This window comes from Mustela erminea, chromosome 9 (genome assembly GCF_009829155.1).
Source record: "Mustela erminea isolate mMusErm1 chromosome 9, mMusErm1.Pri, whole genome shotgun sequence".
Taxonomy (NCBI): domain Eukaryota; kingdom Metazoa; phylum Chordata; class Mammalia; order Carnivora; family Mustelidae; genus Mustela; species Mustela erminea.
Genome location: NC_045622.1, coordinates 55837376 through 55849982, shown reverse-complemented (window position 1 = coordinate 55849982; position 12607 = coordinate 55837376). Strand labels below are relative to the sequence as shown.

The 12607-nt window shown below is 42.0% G+C and overlaps 1 protein-coding gene across 4 annotated transcripts in view; it reads left to right on the top strand.

Moving 5' to 3' along the window:
• The window catches only part of MRPL48 (mitochondrial ribosomal protein L48), a 68513-nt gene that overhangs the window by 30714 nt on the left and 25192 nt on the right, over positions 1 to 12607 (top strand). For all 4 annotated transcript variants that reach the window (XR_004289265.1, XM_032358880.1, XM_032358879.1 and 1 more), the window contains one exon: positions 8855 to 8943. Coding sequence is in view for 3 of the 4 variants with exons in the window: in XM_032358880.1 (XP_032214771.1) it covers positions 8855 to 8943 (89 nt within the window). In the remaining variant the exon portion in view is untranslated. The remainder of the gene's footprint in view (positions 1 to 8854; positions 8944 to 12607) is intronic.

The following is a 12607-nucleotide window of genomic DNA, read 5'->3' as shown; positions in this document are numbered from 1 at the left end:
TCCCTGCTGAGCAGAGAGCCCGATGTGGGACTCGATCCCAGGACCTGAGATCATGACCTGAGCCGAAGGCAGCGGCTTAACCCACTGAGCCACCCAGGCGCCCATGATTTGCATTTTTTGAGAGAATTTATCATCTTTCCACATTCTTTTTTTTTTTTTGTCTTCCCACATTCTTTTTTTTTTTTTTTTTAAGATTTTATTTACTTATTTGACAGAGAGAGATCACAAGTAGGCAGAGAGGCAGGCAGAGAGAGAGAGGAGGAAGCAGGCTCCCCGTTGAGCAGAGAGCCCGATGTGGGGCTCGATCCCAGGACCCTGAGATCATGACCCGAGCCGAAGGCAGCGGCTTAACCCACTGAGCCACCCAGGCACCCCATCTTTCCACTTCTTCTTCTTTTTTTTTTTTTTTAAGATTTTGTTTATTTATTTGACAGACAGAGATCACAGGTAGGCAGAGAGGCAAGCAGAGAGAGAGGAGGAAGCAGGCTCCCTGCTGAGCAGAGAGCCTGATGTGGGGCTCGATCCCAGGACCCTGGGATCATGACCTGAGCCAAAGGCAAAGGCTTTAACCCACTGAGCCCCCCAGGCGCCCCTCTTTCCATTCTTATTGGCTATTTTTATTCCTTGCGAACTGTCTGTCTATACTTTCTGTCCATTTTTCTGTTGGGTTGCTGGCTTCTTCATTCTTAATTTATAAGATTTTTTTACATAGCTTTTACATATTAAGGAAATTAGCATTTTTCTGTCACCTCTGCTTTGAATTGCTTATAGTCATCTATCTCTTGATTTCTTGTGTTTTTTAATTGAGAAGTTTTATGTTTTTATAAAGCTAAGTTTATTAATCTTTGATATCTAGATTTTGTTTCTTGCTTAGAAAGATCTCTATATCAAGATTAGTTTAAAAAAATCCCTCATGTTATCTTCTGGTATGTTTTTCCCCTTATAGATGTGATGCAGCTGGAATGAGAAGTGAGTAGTGATGCAGTTTTTCCCCCCCAAATGGGTACTTAATTGTTTCAGCATTTATTTATTTATTTATTTAGTAATTGTTTCAGCATTTATTGAAACATCCATCTTTCCCCCTTAGGTTTGAGAAAGTCACCTTTATCATATACTAAGTTTCCATATAGATCTGGGATTATTCTAATTTTTGTTCTATTGATTTGTCTGTATATTTGATACCATTACTAACCTTTTTAAAATACTATTGGTTACTGTAATTTTGTAGTATATTTTAGTATTTGAGAACTAGTTAAATCTGAGGGTTTTTAAAAATTTATTTATTTAAAAGATTTTATTTATTTATTTGACAGACAGAGATCACAAGTAGGCAGAGAGGCAGGCAGAGAGAGAGAGGAGGAAGCAGGCTCTCTACTAAGCAGAGAGACCAATGTGGGGCTCGATTCCAGGACCCTGAGATCATGACCTGAACCGAAGGCAGAGGCTTTAATCCACTGAGCTACCCAGGTGTCCCTTATTTTGTTTTTAAAGCTGGGATCAAATAGGGCATGTTAAAACCTGTTGGAGGAAATCCAGTAGGGAGGGGATCCTTTTGAAAAGAGAGGTGGGGAATAATGAAATTATTTACTCAAACAGTTTCTTTTTTTAATTTTTCTTGTTTTTTTTTTAAATTTATAGATTTTTATTTATTTATTTGACAGAGAGAGAGAGATCACAAGTAGGCAGAGAGGTAGGCAGAGAGAGCAGGGTGGTGGTGGGGGGCAGGTTCCCTGCTGAGGATAGGGAGAGAAAGGGGAAAGAATTTCAAGCAGGCGCCCCACTGAGCATAGAGCCAAACACAGGGCTTGATCCCACGACCTTGAAATCATGACCTGAGCTGAAACCAAGAGTCAGATGTTTAACCAACTGAGCCACCCAAGTGCCCCTAAAACAGTTTTCTATTTGGAGAAATTCAAGCTGTCTTCAGGAATTTTCAATGTAAACAACACTATATGAACATCCTCATACATCAGTATTTATACCCTTGTCTGATTATTTACTCAGCATACATTTCTAAAGCTATTGATGTGTATTACCAAATTGGTCTCCAGAAAGATTATGTTATTTTATTCTTCTTTGGTATTTGAGAATCCCTTTTCATACACTCATCAATGTTAAGCATTATTATTTTTTTAATATTTGGTAATATTATAAGTTTTAAAATGCCATCTCTTGTATTTGTATTTTGCATATCTTTGATTACTAGTGGTTGACCATATTTCCATACACTTACTGGCCATTTATCTTTTCCTTTGCCCATTTTTCATTTGTTGTCAGGGAATCTCAGAAGGCCCTCTAGAAGGCCCAAGGTGACTCAACAGTGTTGGCATGCCAAGATAATTCTACTTGAAAGGGCATAGTTTTGTTGGCATTTATTACGGGTTTTTTGAGATATCCTTAAAGTCAGAAATTCCAAGATTGAATTATATTGGTTTTCAGAAAAGAAGAGTGGGAAGCAGTACCCTGTTCCAACCTTCACCCATTTACTCTCTGTGGGTCTGGGTACCATCCCAGCTGCTCTCTCTAAAAGATGGGTGTGGTTGTAGTGACTGCCTTTTTTTTACTGTTTTGAACATACATAGAAAGGTAGATATATAATATATGTATACACATATATGTATATATATGTGTGTGTGTGTGTGTATATATATATATATATATATATATATACCTGTATTTAATATATGTAAAGAAATCTGAAGTGGTTAAGTGAGAACTCAGAGTCCTTTCATTACAGCATGAGCAAAAAGGTAGAATCAGAGAAACGTGGCACATTCAAATCCAAGCAGTTAGGTGTACTATAATTAGAAAACCTGGAAAAAGTTTGTAAAGAGATTTTGACAAAAGTGGGTAGCTGCCAGGGCCAAATCCTTGCAGGTTGTCTTGGTACAATGTCTTAAGAACCTTTCAGCATGGAGCCCAGTGTGGGACCTGAACTCATGACCCTGAGTCCAAGACCCAAGCCGAGATCAAGAGTCAGATGTCCAACTGACTGAGCCACCCAGGTGCCTCATAAAGGCAATTTCTGAGTACATATTATTTGCCAGGTGCATGGATGTCCCTGCCCTTGTGGTATGTAAAGGACTTCTAGTCCACTGAATGGAGAGAATATCCTGTAATAAATTCTGACTGGGGCTACCACAGTGTTTCTACCTATTACTGTAGCATAGCCCTGCTAAAAATGCCTGTTCTAATTTTGAAGGAGAAATAATTAAAGTGACATTGTTACCCGCATCCTGGATTGATGGGTTTAGTTCCCAGCTTAGTAAACAGGGACACTGAAGGACAGTTGGCTCTAGCATATATAAAGAAAATAGATGTGATGTGAGAGAAGATGATATGTGATTACATCCTATAATTGCGCTAATTGAAAGATCTTCAGAGCCTCCTTTTGAAACCGTGGGGGTCTATGTCTTCAGTGAAAAGAGTTGCCTTTCCTCTTAGGAGGCTACAGTGCTAATGTGACAGCAGGAAATCCAGTTTGATGACAAGGAGCAGGGGAAGAATTCTGTTGAACTTACTAGAAATCAGAGGCTTTCAAACTGGTAAATTTTATAATGTAAACAACAGGCTAATTAAGCAGTTTAAACACTGGTAATTTGACCAAAACCTTTCATTTAAGGGGGAAAATGGTTAATTTAACAGTAGTTTGAACCAGCTTCTTAATTAACCAGCTGCTCTAATTATAGGGATTGCCCTAAACTGGATTTGAAAATGCTTTCTTGCCAAGGAATTCTGGCAGAAGAGAGGCTGAGATGGGCTGGTGCTTTCACCTATGATGTGTTACTGTCTCAAAGATCACCTTTGGTTCTGCTGTTTGAAACCATGAGGGGTTTGTTTGAGTTTCTGTGTACTTAAGGATGGTGGTTGGCATCTGAATTTTTTTTAAATAAAATGTTCTACTATATAGCGGAGGCACCAGAGAGCTGTAACAGTGAAGTGAAATCGATCTTTGAACGTTTAGGGCAGTAGAAGAGTTTCATGGAGATAGTGACAAATATTTGAGCTGGCCCTGGAGGCTGGCTAGGATTTCACCAGTTGGAGAGTTGCAGTCCCAGTAGGGGTTACTGCCCAGCATGGCACAGAGGCATAGCGACTGCACGGTTCATACAGAATGGCAAGTATAGCTCTGTGGCTGAGGAGCAAGGTTTTAAAGGCCTGGAGGAGTGGGAGAATGAGATGAAGTGGTTGAAAGTAGATTATAGAATCAAGCTTCTGAAATGCTTACCTAAGGACTATGAACATTTTGAAATATGGCCAAGACCTTCCCTGCCTCATTCATTGGTGTCTCTGTAGTGCCTGGTACAGTGCCTGGCACATACTAAGTACTTAAAAAAAAATTATGTGGGTACAGTGAATAAATTGTTGAATTAATGAAAGAGAAGAACGTGATTAGGTTTGTGTTTTAGAAGGATCAGTTTGGCAGCTGTAGAGGATGGAATAGAGAGAGGGATGTGGATACAGTGAGATTACCAACAATTTAGCCAAGGCTGCCCCTTGAATTTCGTAACCCATCTGTGCTCTCATTCACCTTTCCAAAGTGATTTTTTTTTTTTTAAGATTTTATTTATTTAACAGACAGATCACAAGTAGGCAGAGAGGCAGGCAGAGGCGGGGCGGTGGGGGGTGGGTTGAGGGGGAGGAAGCAGGCTCCCTGCTGAGCAGAGAGCCTGATGTGGGGCCTAATCCCAGGACTCTTTGAGATTATGACCTGAGCCAAAGGCAGAGGTTTTAACCCACTGAGCCACCCAAATTGATCTTTTTTTTTTTTTTTTTAAGATTTTATTTATTTATTTGACAGAGAGAGATCACAAGTAGGCAGAGAGGCAGGCAGAGAGAGAGAGGAGGAAGCAGGCTCCCTGCTGAGCAGAGAGCCCGATGCGGGACTCGATCCCAGGACCCTGAGATCATGACCTGAGCCGAAGGCAGCAGCTTAACCCACTGAGCCACCCAGGCGCCCCCAAACTGATCTTTTAAAAACATGTCGGAAGATTTTATTTATTTATTCGACAGAGAGAGATCACAAGCAGGCAGAGAGAGAGGAGGAAGCAGGCTCGCGGCTGAGCAGAGAGCCCGATGTGGGGCTCGATCCCAGGACCCTGGGATCATGACCTGAGCCGAAGGCAGCGGCTTAACCCAATGAGCCACCCAGGCGCCCCCAAATTGATCTTTTAAAAACATGTCGGACATACCCTTCTCTGCTGCTCAGTGTGAAATGCAAATCCTTCACAAGGCCTAGGATGGGGTGTTCCCATTCACTCCTCTGGTTTCTGGTATACTCTGTGCCCTTCTCACTTTGCTTCAGCCACACTGACCGCCTTTCTTTTCCTGGAACATGCCAATAGGTGGCCTTTGCACTGCTATTCCTTCTGCCTGGAACATTCATCCTCCAACTTTTCGCCTAATAAATTCCTCTTTGCCTTTCAGATTACAGTTTATTTTTTTGAATAAATAATACGTGTACTTGGAACAGGTTTTAATGATACAAAGAGTATAAAATAAGCAGTGAGTCTTCTCCTCCTGGCTTCTAGCCACTTCCCCTCCCTGGGGATAACCACTACTTTCCTCTGAATTCTGGTCTCAGTTCCCATGTCGTTTTTTTCCGGAGAAGGCCTTCTCCGATAACTCCAGTCGAAAATAGATCCACCAGTCTTATTGCTATAGCTGTCTGTGCTTTTTTTTTCCATTCATCACAATTGGTAATTTTATATTTATTTTGTGATTGTTCTGTTAGTTTTCTCCTCCCACTAGACTGTCAGTTCTGTGCTGCATAGTTGGAACCTGAAGGCTCAAAGGATCCAAGGTCTTAGATTCAGAAAGACAGAATTGGGATAGCAGCCAAGAAGATACCTCAGCTGGGTTCAGTGCTCTTTTGTAACCTCTGCCAAAAATACCTTCTTCCCTGCACGGTAAACTCTTAAACTCCTCTTGCAAGAATTCATCTGTTACCTCTTCTGAACCTATGCCCCTTACCCTTCCCTACACCCACCACCTCCCCACACCAAGGCAGATTCATTGTTCCTTCCTCCAGGCATTCACTACCTTGCTCTCATCTCTATTAAAGGAATTTGTGCACCGTAAGGTAATTCTGTGCTTTCCTACCATCCTTCCCTAGTACACATGGAGTCTCTCCGGGGAAAGCGGCATATTCTAGTCATCTTTGTCCCAGTGTCTGTACAGTTTTGGCATGTAGTATATGTGGGCTAATGCATATCATGGAAAGGACCCACGATGTCCAGGTTTGTCTTGACGAAACAGTGTGGATTATAAATGCAGGATTGACTCTGATGCCACAATTGCTTTTGATGAAACAATGTGAATTACAAAGGCAGAAGCCAATCTCTGACTGCTTTGGCATAGAGCAGACCTGCTTGGAAGCCCATTTTATTTATTTTATTTTTTTAAAGATTTTATTTATTTATTTGACAGAGATCACAAGTAGGCAGAGAGGCAGGGAAGCAGGCTCCCTGCCGAGCAGAGAGCCCAACGTGGGATCCCAGGACCGTGGGATTGTGACCTGAGCCGAAGGCAGAGGCTTTAACACACTGAGACACCCAGGCGCCCCTGGAAGCCCATTTTAGAAAGAGAAGCCCAAGAAATATTTCACTTCTCCACACTATTTGCTGTTTAGCCTCCCTATAGAATGGTGGCTCTGGGAAGATGATGGCGGGACCACAGGAGCTGGAATAAAAGGGATCAGATCCTAGGACTAATACTTCTCCAGAAGGTAGAGAATGAGCAAGAGAGATAGAAGAACTGTGTGGGGCTGGTTCCAGTGGGAGGACAGAGATGAGGAACTGAAATCTAAGCTAGGAAAGTACATATCTAGCTAGATTTTATATTCCAGAAATTCCACCTGTGTGCATAGGCCATTTAGCTGGGTAGATCTGGGTTTAAATTGCAGTTCTGCCTTTTACTTGCTGGATGACCTTGGCCATTTGACCATATTTTTTGAGCTACAGTTTCCTTTTTTGTTTGTTTGTTTAAAGATTTTATTTATTTATTTAACAGAGAGAGACACAGCGAGAGAGGGAACACAAACAGGGGAAGTGGGAAAGGGAGAAGCAGGCTTCCCTCTGAGCAGGGAGCCCAATGCCGGGCTCGATCCCAGGACTGTGGGATCATGACCTGAGCCAAAGGCAGACGCTTAAAGACTGAGCCACCCAGGTGCCCCTTCTTTTTTTTGTTTAAATTAAGTTTTTAATTTTAATTCCAGTGTAGCTAACATACTCATGATAAGTGTTCTCTTTGATCCCCATCACCTATATAATCCATGCCCCCACCCGCCTTCCCTCTGATAACCATCAGTTTGTTCTCTATGTTAAGAGTCTGTTTCTTGGTTTCTCTCTCCTCTTATCTTTGTTCATTTGTTTTGTTTCTTAAATTCCTTCTATGAGTGAAATCATGTGGTATTTGTTTTTCTCTGACTGACTGACTTCACTTAGCATTATGCTCCCTAGATCCATCCATCTTGTTTCAAATGGCAGAATTTCATTCTTTTTCATGGCTGAATAATACTCTGTTGTGTATATGTGTATACATATATATATATACACCACATGTCCTTTATCCATTCATTATTTGATGGACACTTGGGCTTTTTCCATAATTTGGCTATTGTAAATAATGCTGCTATAAATATAGGGGTGCATGTATCCCTTTGAATTAGTTTTTTTATATTTTGGGGGTAGATACCCAGCACTGCAGTTACTGGATCATAAAGTAGTTCTATTTTTTTTTTTTTAAGATTTTATTTATTTATTTGACAGAGAGAGATAGTGAGGGGGGACATAAGCAGGAGGAGCAGGAGAGGGAGAAGCAGACTCCCGCTGAGCAGGGAGCCCAGTGTGGGGCTTGATCCCGGGACCCTAAGGTCATGACCTGGGCCGAAGGCAGACATTTAACCGAGCGACCCAGGTGCCCCAGATAGTTCTATTTTTAGCTTTTTGAGGAACCTCCATTCTACTTTCCACAGTGGCTGTGTCAGTTTGCATTCCCACCAACGGAGCACGAGGATTCCTTTTTCTCCACATCCTCGCCAACACTTGCTGTTTCTAGTGTTTTTGATTTTATCCATTCTGACAGGTGTGAGGTGATACCTCATTGTGGTTTTGATTTGCATTTCCCTGATTATGAGTGATGTTGAGCATCTTTTCATGTGTTGAGCTATAGTGTCTTTATTTGTAAACAAGGATAACAATAATGAAGATTAAAGTCCCTCCTTGGAGGTGGGTCCAAGTGGTGCATGTCTGGGCCTACCACAATAAATGTGTATATGGAGATCCTAGTTTATACTTGGTAGTAGTATACAGACACACTGTTCTGTACCTTAGGTTTTTGTTTTTATTGTTATTTGTGTGGAGGTGTTGGAGGTTGCAGTGTGTGCTGGAGGGTTTTCCTTATTAGCACAGATAAGTCCAACAGATGGCTTGTAAAACTGTGGAAATCTGTGGTCCTCCTCGTACCTCGTTGTATTTGCCACTCATCTCTTTCTCTGTGTGATCCACATTAGAAAACTTCAAAAGGATTATTGGCATTGGAGGAGCAAGCGAAAACCAGAGCACTATAAGAATGTATTTTGTCCTCTTATCACCAGTGGTTATACGAGGAGAGACTTTCTCAAAGGAAGATAGGTAGTGGGGAGTGGATATAGTCCAGGGCCCAAATGGAGAGAAAAAGAAGGTAAACTGAGAGTCAGCCCAGGATCAAGAAATAGCTCCTGTCTCTTTAAACCAGCAATAGGCCTGCTATCCCACATATTCCCAGTCTTATGGTGGAGAATTTGTCTCCTCATGTGTGATGATCTGCCCTACAGGAGATTTGAAACGTGTTTGTCTTATTTTCTGTCGTTTAGGTGGCATTCTGCTGAGTACCAGTCGGCACTACAAGACAAGGCCTACCCATGGCATTGGAAGATTCAAGCACCTAGTGAAACCACAGGAGGTAAAGGGAGCAAGGGTCCTTTAGAAGAGGATAGTGTGCAGCTTTTGCAAAGACCTGCATAGGGTGGATAACATTGGAGGTAGATAATATTGGGGTCCCCCTTTAGTCCTCTCCAGTTATTTCATTTGGAAATTATCTGTAGTGAACTGTTTTGTTTCTACCAGCTCTCAATCTTGTCCCTACACCAGGTTATCGCAGTGAAAAGCCAGTGATTTGGTTTTATTATTTGTGGTGCTTTAAAAATCACCTTCTTAGTACTTATTTCAGCATGGACCTCACAATAAAGGATATATTCACTTAAGTTGAATGAACGGTTTGTGGCAAGTAGAGGTGGATTGGTATTTTCAGCCGAATAGTTTTACAGTATTTGCAGATTTAAAAGATGTTTATGTTTCTTGCATACATTATTAGTGGTAACTGGGAGTTAGTTCTAAGCATGCTAAGATTATTTAGCCCATTTCTTAGGACTCCTAGATCTGCAGGATTACTTCTATGGTTAGATTTCTGGGCATGTGCAGAGGGTTTTGCAGTGAGGTGGACACACCACCAGCCTGAAAGTCAGAAAGTCTGGTTTTGAGTCAGATTCTGTCACTTCCTGTAAATAGTACGGTTAAGAAACATTTTGCTTTTCTACCTAAGGAGACGTCTACATCTGACCTTTTCCTCTTTGGTTTATTGTAATGTTCTACATAACCATGATCGTTTCCCACCACCCCTTTCTCTCCTTGGCAGAGGTCAATACCACCTTATTTGGGTCTCAGAAACCACTAAACTTGGGGTGCCTGAGTGGCTCAATTGTTAAGTGTCTGCCTTTGGCTCAGGTCATGATCCCAGAGTCCTGAAATCGAGCCCCGAATCAGGCTCCCTGCTCAGGGGGAGGCCTGCTTCTCCCTCTCCTACTCCCCTTGCTTGTGTTCCCTCTCTCTCTCTCTCTCTTTTTTTTTTTTTTTTTTTTGAAGATTCCATTTATTTATTTGACAGAGAGAAACACAGCTAGAGAGGGAGCACAAGCAGGGGGAGCAGGGGAGGGAGAAGCAGACTTCCCATCGAGCAGCAAGCCTGATGTGGGCCCCCATCCCAGGACCCTGGGATCATGACCTGAGCCAAAGGCAGATGCTCAATGACTGATCCACCCAGGTGCCCCTTGTGTTCCCTCTCTTGCTGTGTCTCTCTCTGTCAAATAAATAAACAAAATCTTAAAAAAAAAAAAAAAAGAAGAAGAAGAAGTCTGAGCATCCTCCTTATAGCAGGGAATTTCATGAGAGGATCATTGCCACATCTGAGGCTTATATTTAGGCAGCCTCCCAGCAGGAAATAGCCCAATTAAAATTGTTCATTTGTAGTTTGTAGTGGGAAGAGGACTGAACTGGGAACCAGGAAGCTTGTAGGCTTAGTTATGCCACTTATTACATCTTCATGGCTTTGGATAATTAACCTTAACCCTCTGGACATTGTGGGCCCTGAAATTAATATGTAAAAAAATTTTTTTAAAGATTTTATTTATTTATTTGACAGAGAGAGAGATCACAAGTAGGCAGAGAGGCAGGCAGAGAGAGAAAAGGGAGGAAGCAGGCTCCTTCCTGAGCAGAGAGCCTGATGTGGAGCTCACTCTCAGGACCCTGAGATCATGACCTGAGCCAAAGGCAGAGGCTTAACCCACTGAGCTATCCAGGTGCCCTGTAAAGTGTTTTATATGTGTAATTTTTTTCTGGGAAGAGAGTCCATAACTTTTATCAAAGTCTTAATAAAGGCTGAGAAACTGGATTAGAGTATCTTTTTGTTTTGTTTTTTAAGATTTTATTTATTTGACAGAGAAAGAGAGCGAGAGCAGGAACATAAGCAGGGGGAGTGGGAGAGGGAGAAGCAGGCTTCCCACCAAGAAGGGAGCCCGATGCTGGGCTTATGACCTGAGCTGAAGGCAGATGCTTAACAACTGAGCTACCCAGGTGTCCCTGAATTAGAATATCTTTAAGAGTCTTTCAGCTCTGAGATCATGTAATTCTGTGATGCTCTGAAACATTTATCAAACGTCTATTATATGGTGGGCATTGTTGAGGGTGCCTTGTCTATTCAGAGTGGGTTGTAATAAAATTTTAGAGGATGAATGAACAAGATCTGGTTCACGCTCAGACAGCTTGTAAATCATTAGAGGTAAGACACAGATAATTACACTCTTCAGCAGAAAGTGACAGGTGCTAAAAGGAAGATACAAAGTGCTATTAAAATTCAAAAGAAGGAGTGATTTACACCCTTTCTGAGTTGTGACACCTTAGAGTAGTTGTTGGAGATGTTTTATTTTGTGATACGCCTCTTCTAAAAGTCCCATATAAATTAGTAGGAAATAAACTTCATTTTGTTTGGGTGTGTGTTCTTTGTTTTTTTGTTAATTTCTTGGGATCCTCCATCTTTTGTTTATTTTTAAAGATTTATTTTATTTATTTGTCAGAGAAAGCGCGCACACAGACAGAGGGACAAGCAGGCTCCCCTCTGAGGAAGGAGCCCAATGCGGAACTCAAATCTCAGGACCCTGGGATCATGATCTGAGCCAAAGGCAGATGCTCAACTGACTAAGCCACCCAGGTGTCTAGGGATCCTCCATCTTAAAAGATAATTTTCTGCATATGCCATGCTCTGACCCACTCTGTAGTTTGGTATAAAAGGAAGCTTAATGCCCTATTAATGCCATCTGTCCTTATATTTCTCCCTAGTTTCTTCTCCCATCTCAGGGATGGATGAGTTTTTCCCTAGTTTCTTCTCCCATCTAGGGAGTTAGAGAATAATGCTCTAACTGCATTGAGCCTCTTGGCTTTTATCCAAATCATCACACTGTTTCAAGGCCTCACAAGTTTCTCTATAAAACATACTCTTTCAAGGCTGTTCTGTCTACTTGGAATATCTTCTCTCTCTTTTCACTTGGCTAATGCATCCTCAACCTTTAGCTTGTAGTGAGGAAGCAGGATGAGGAGGGGGAAAATGAACCTCCCCTTCTGAGAAAACTTCCTGGATTCCCAGCACTGGATTACTTGTCCTACCATAGCTCCTAGAGTTCCTTGTGCTTGCTCTGTATATGACTTACTGCTCTGTTTGAATGGTCTGTTTGATGACCATTTCCCCTTCTAGCTCTTTCTCCTCAGTTTGCAGCAGAGGGCCTGGCATCAAGTCGAGGACAGTAAATATTGATCAAGCTGAACTGATATGTGCTTACTAGAGCTGCCCCAAGGTTTTGTAAATCAGAGCTGGCAAACACAACCCACTCTTCGCAAACAGCTGGCTCCAGATGACCTTGGTTGCTTAAAGGGAGGGATAGGGATGCTCTCTTTGGTTAGGGTTGTAGGCTTTTCTCTAATGTCATTTGTTGTCCCTGGGTGGCTAGCCAGATAGTAGTGAAAGTTGCTGCAGGCTCCTTGCTTCCTGCATAGTATAGTACATGAAAGTTCTCATCTGCCAGCTTGCAGAGGCTCTCTCCAGGTCCCTGTTTCTTCTCCCCTATTGGGGAACTGGACTAGAAAGGCTCGAAGGCCCCCTTTCTCTCCCTAAGCATAGAACCTAGAAAAAAAAATGAGCTCCCAGATTCCATTTTTTTTCTCTCTTTCTTTCATCCCTAAGACAAGAGTCAATTCTCATGCACCAAGTGCCCAGACCTTGTCCCATTTCTGCTGGTGTA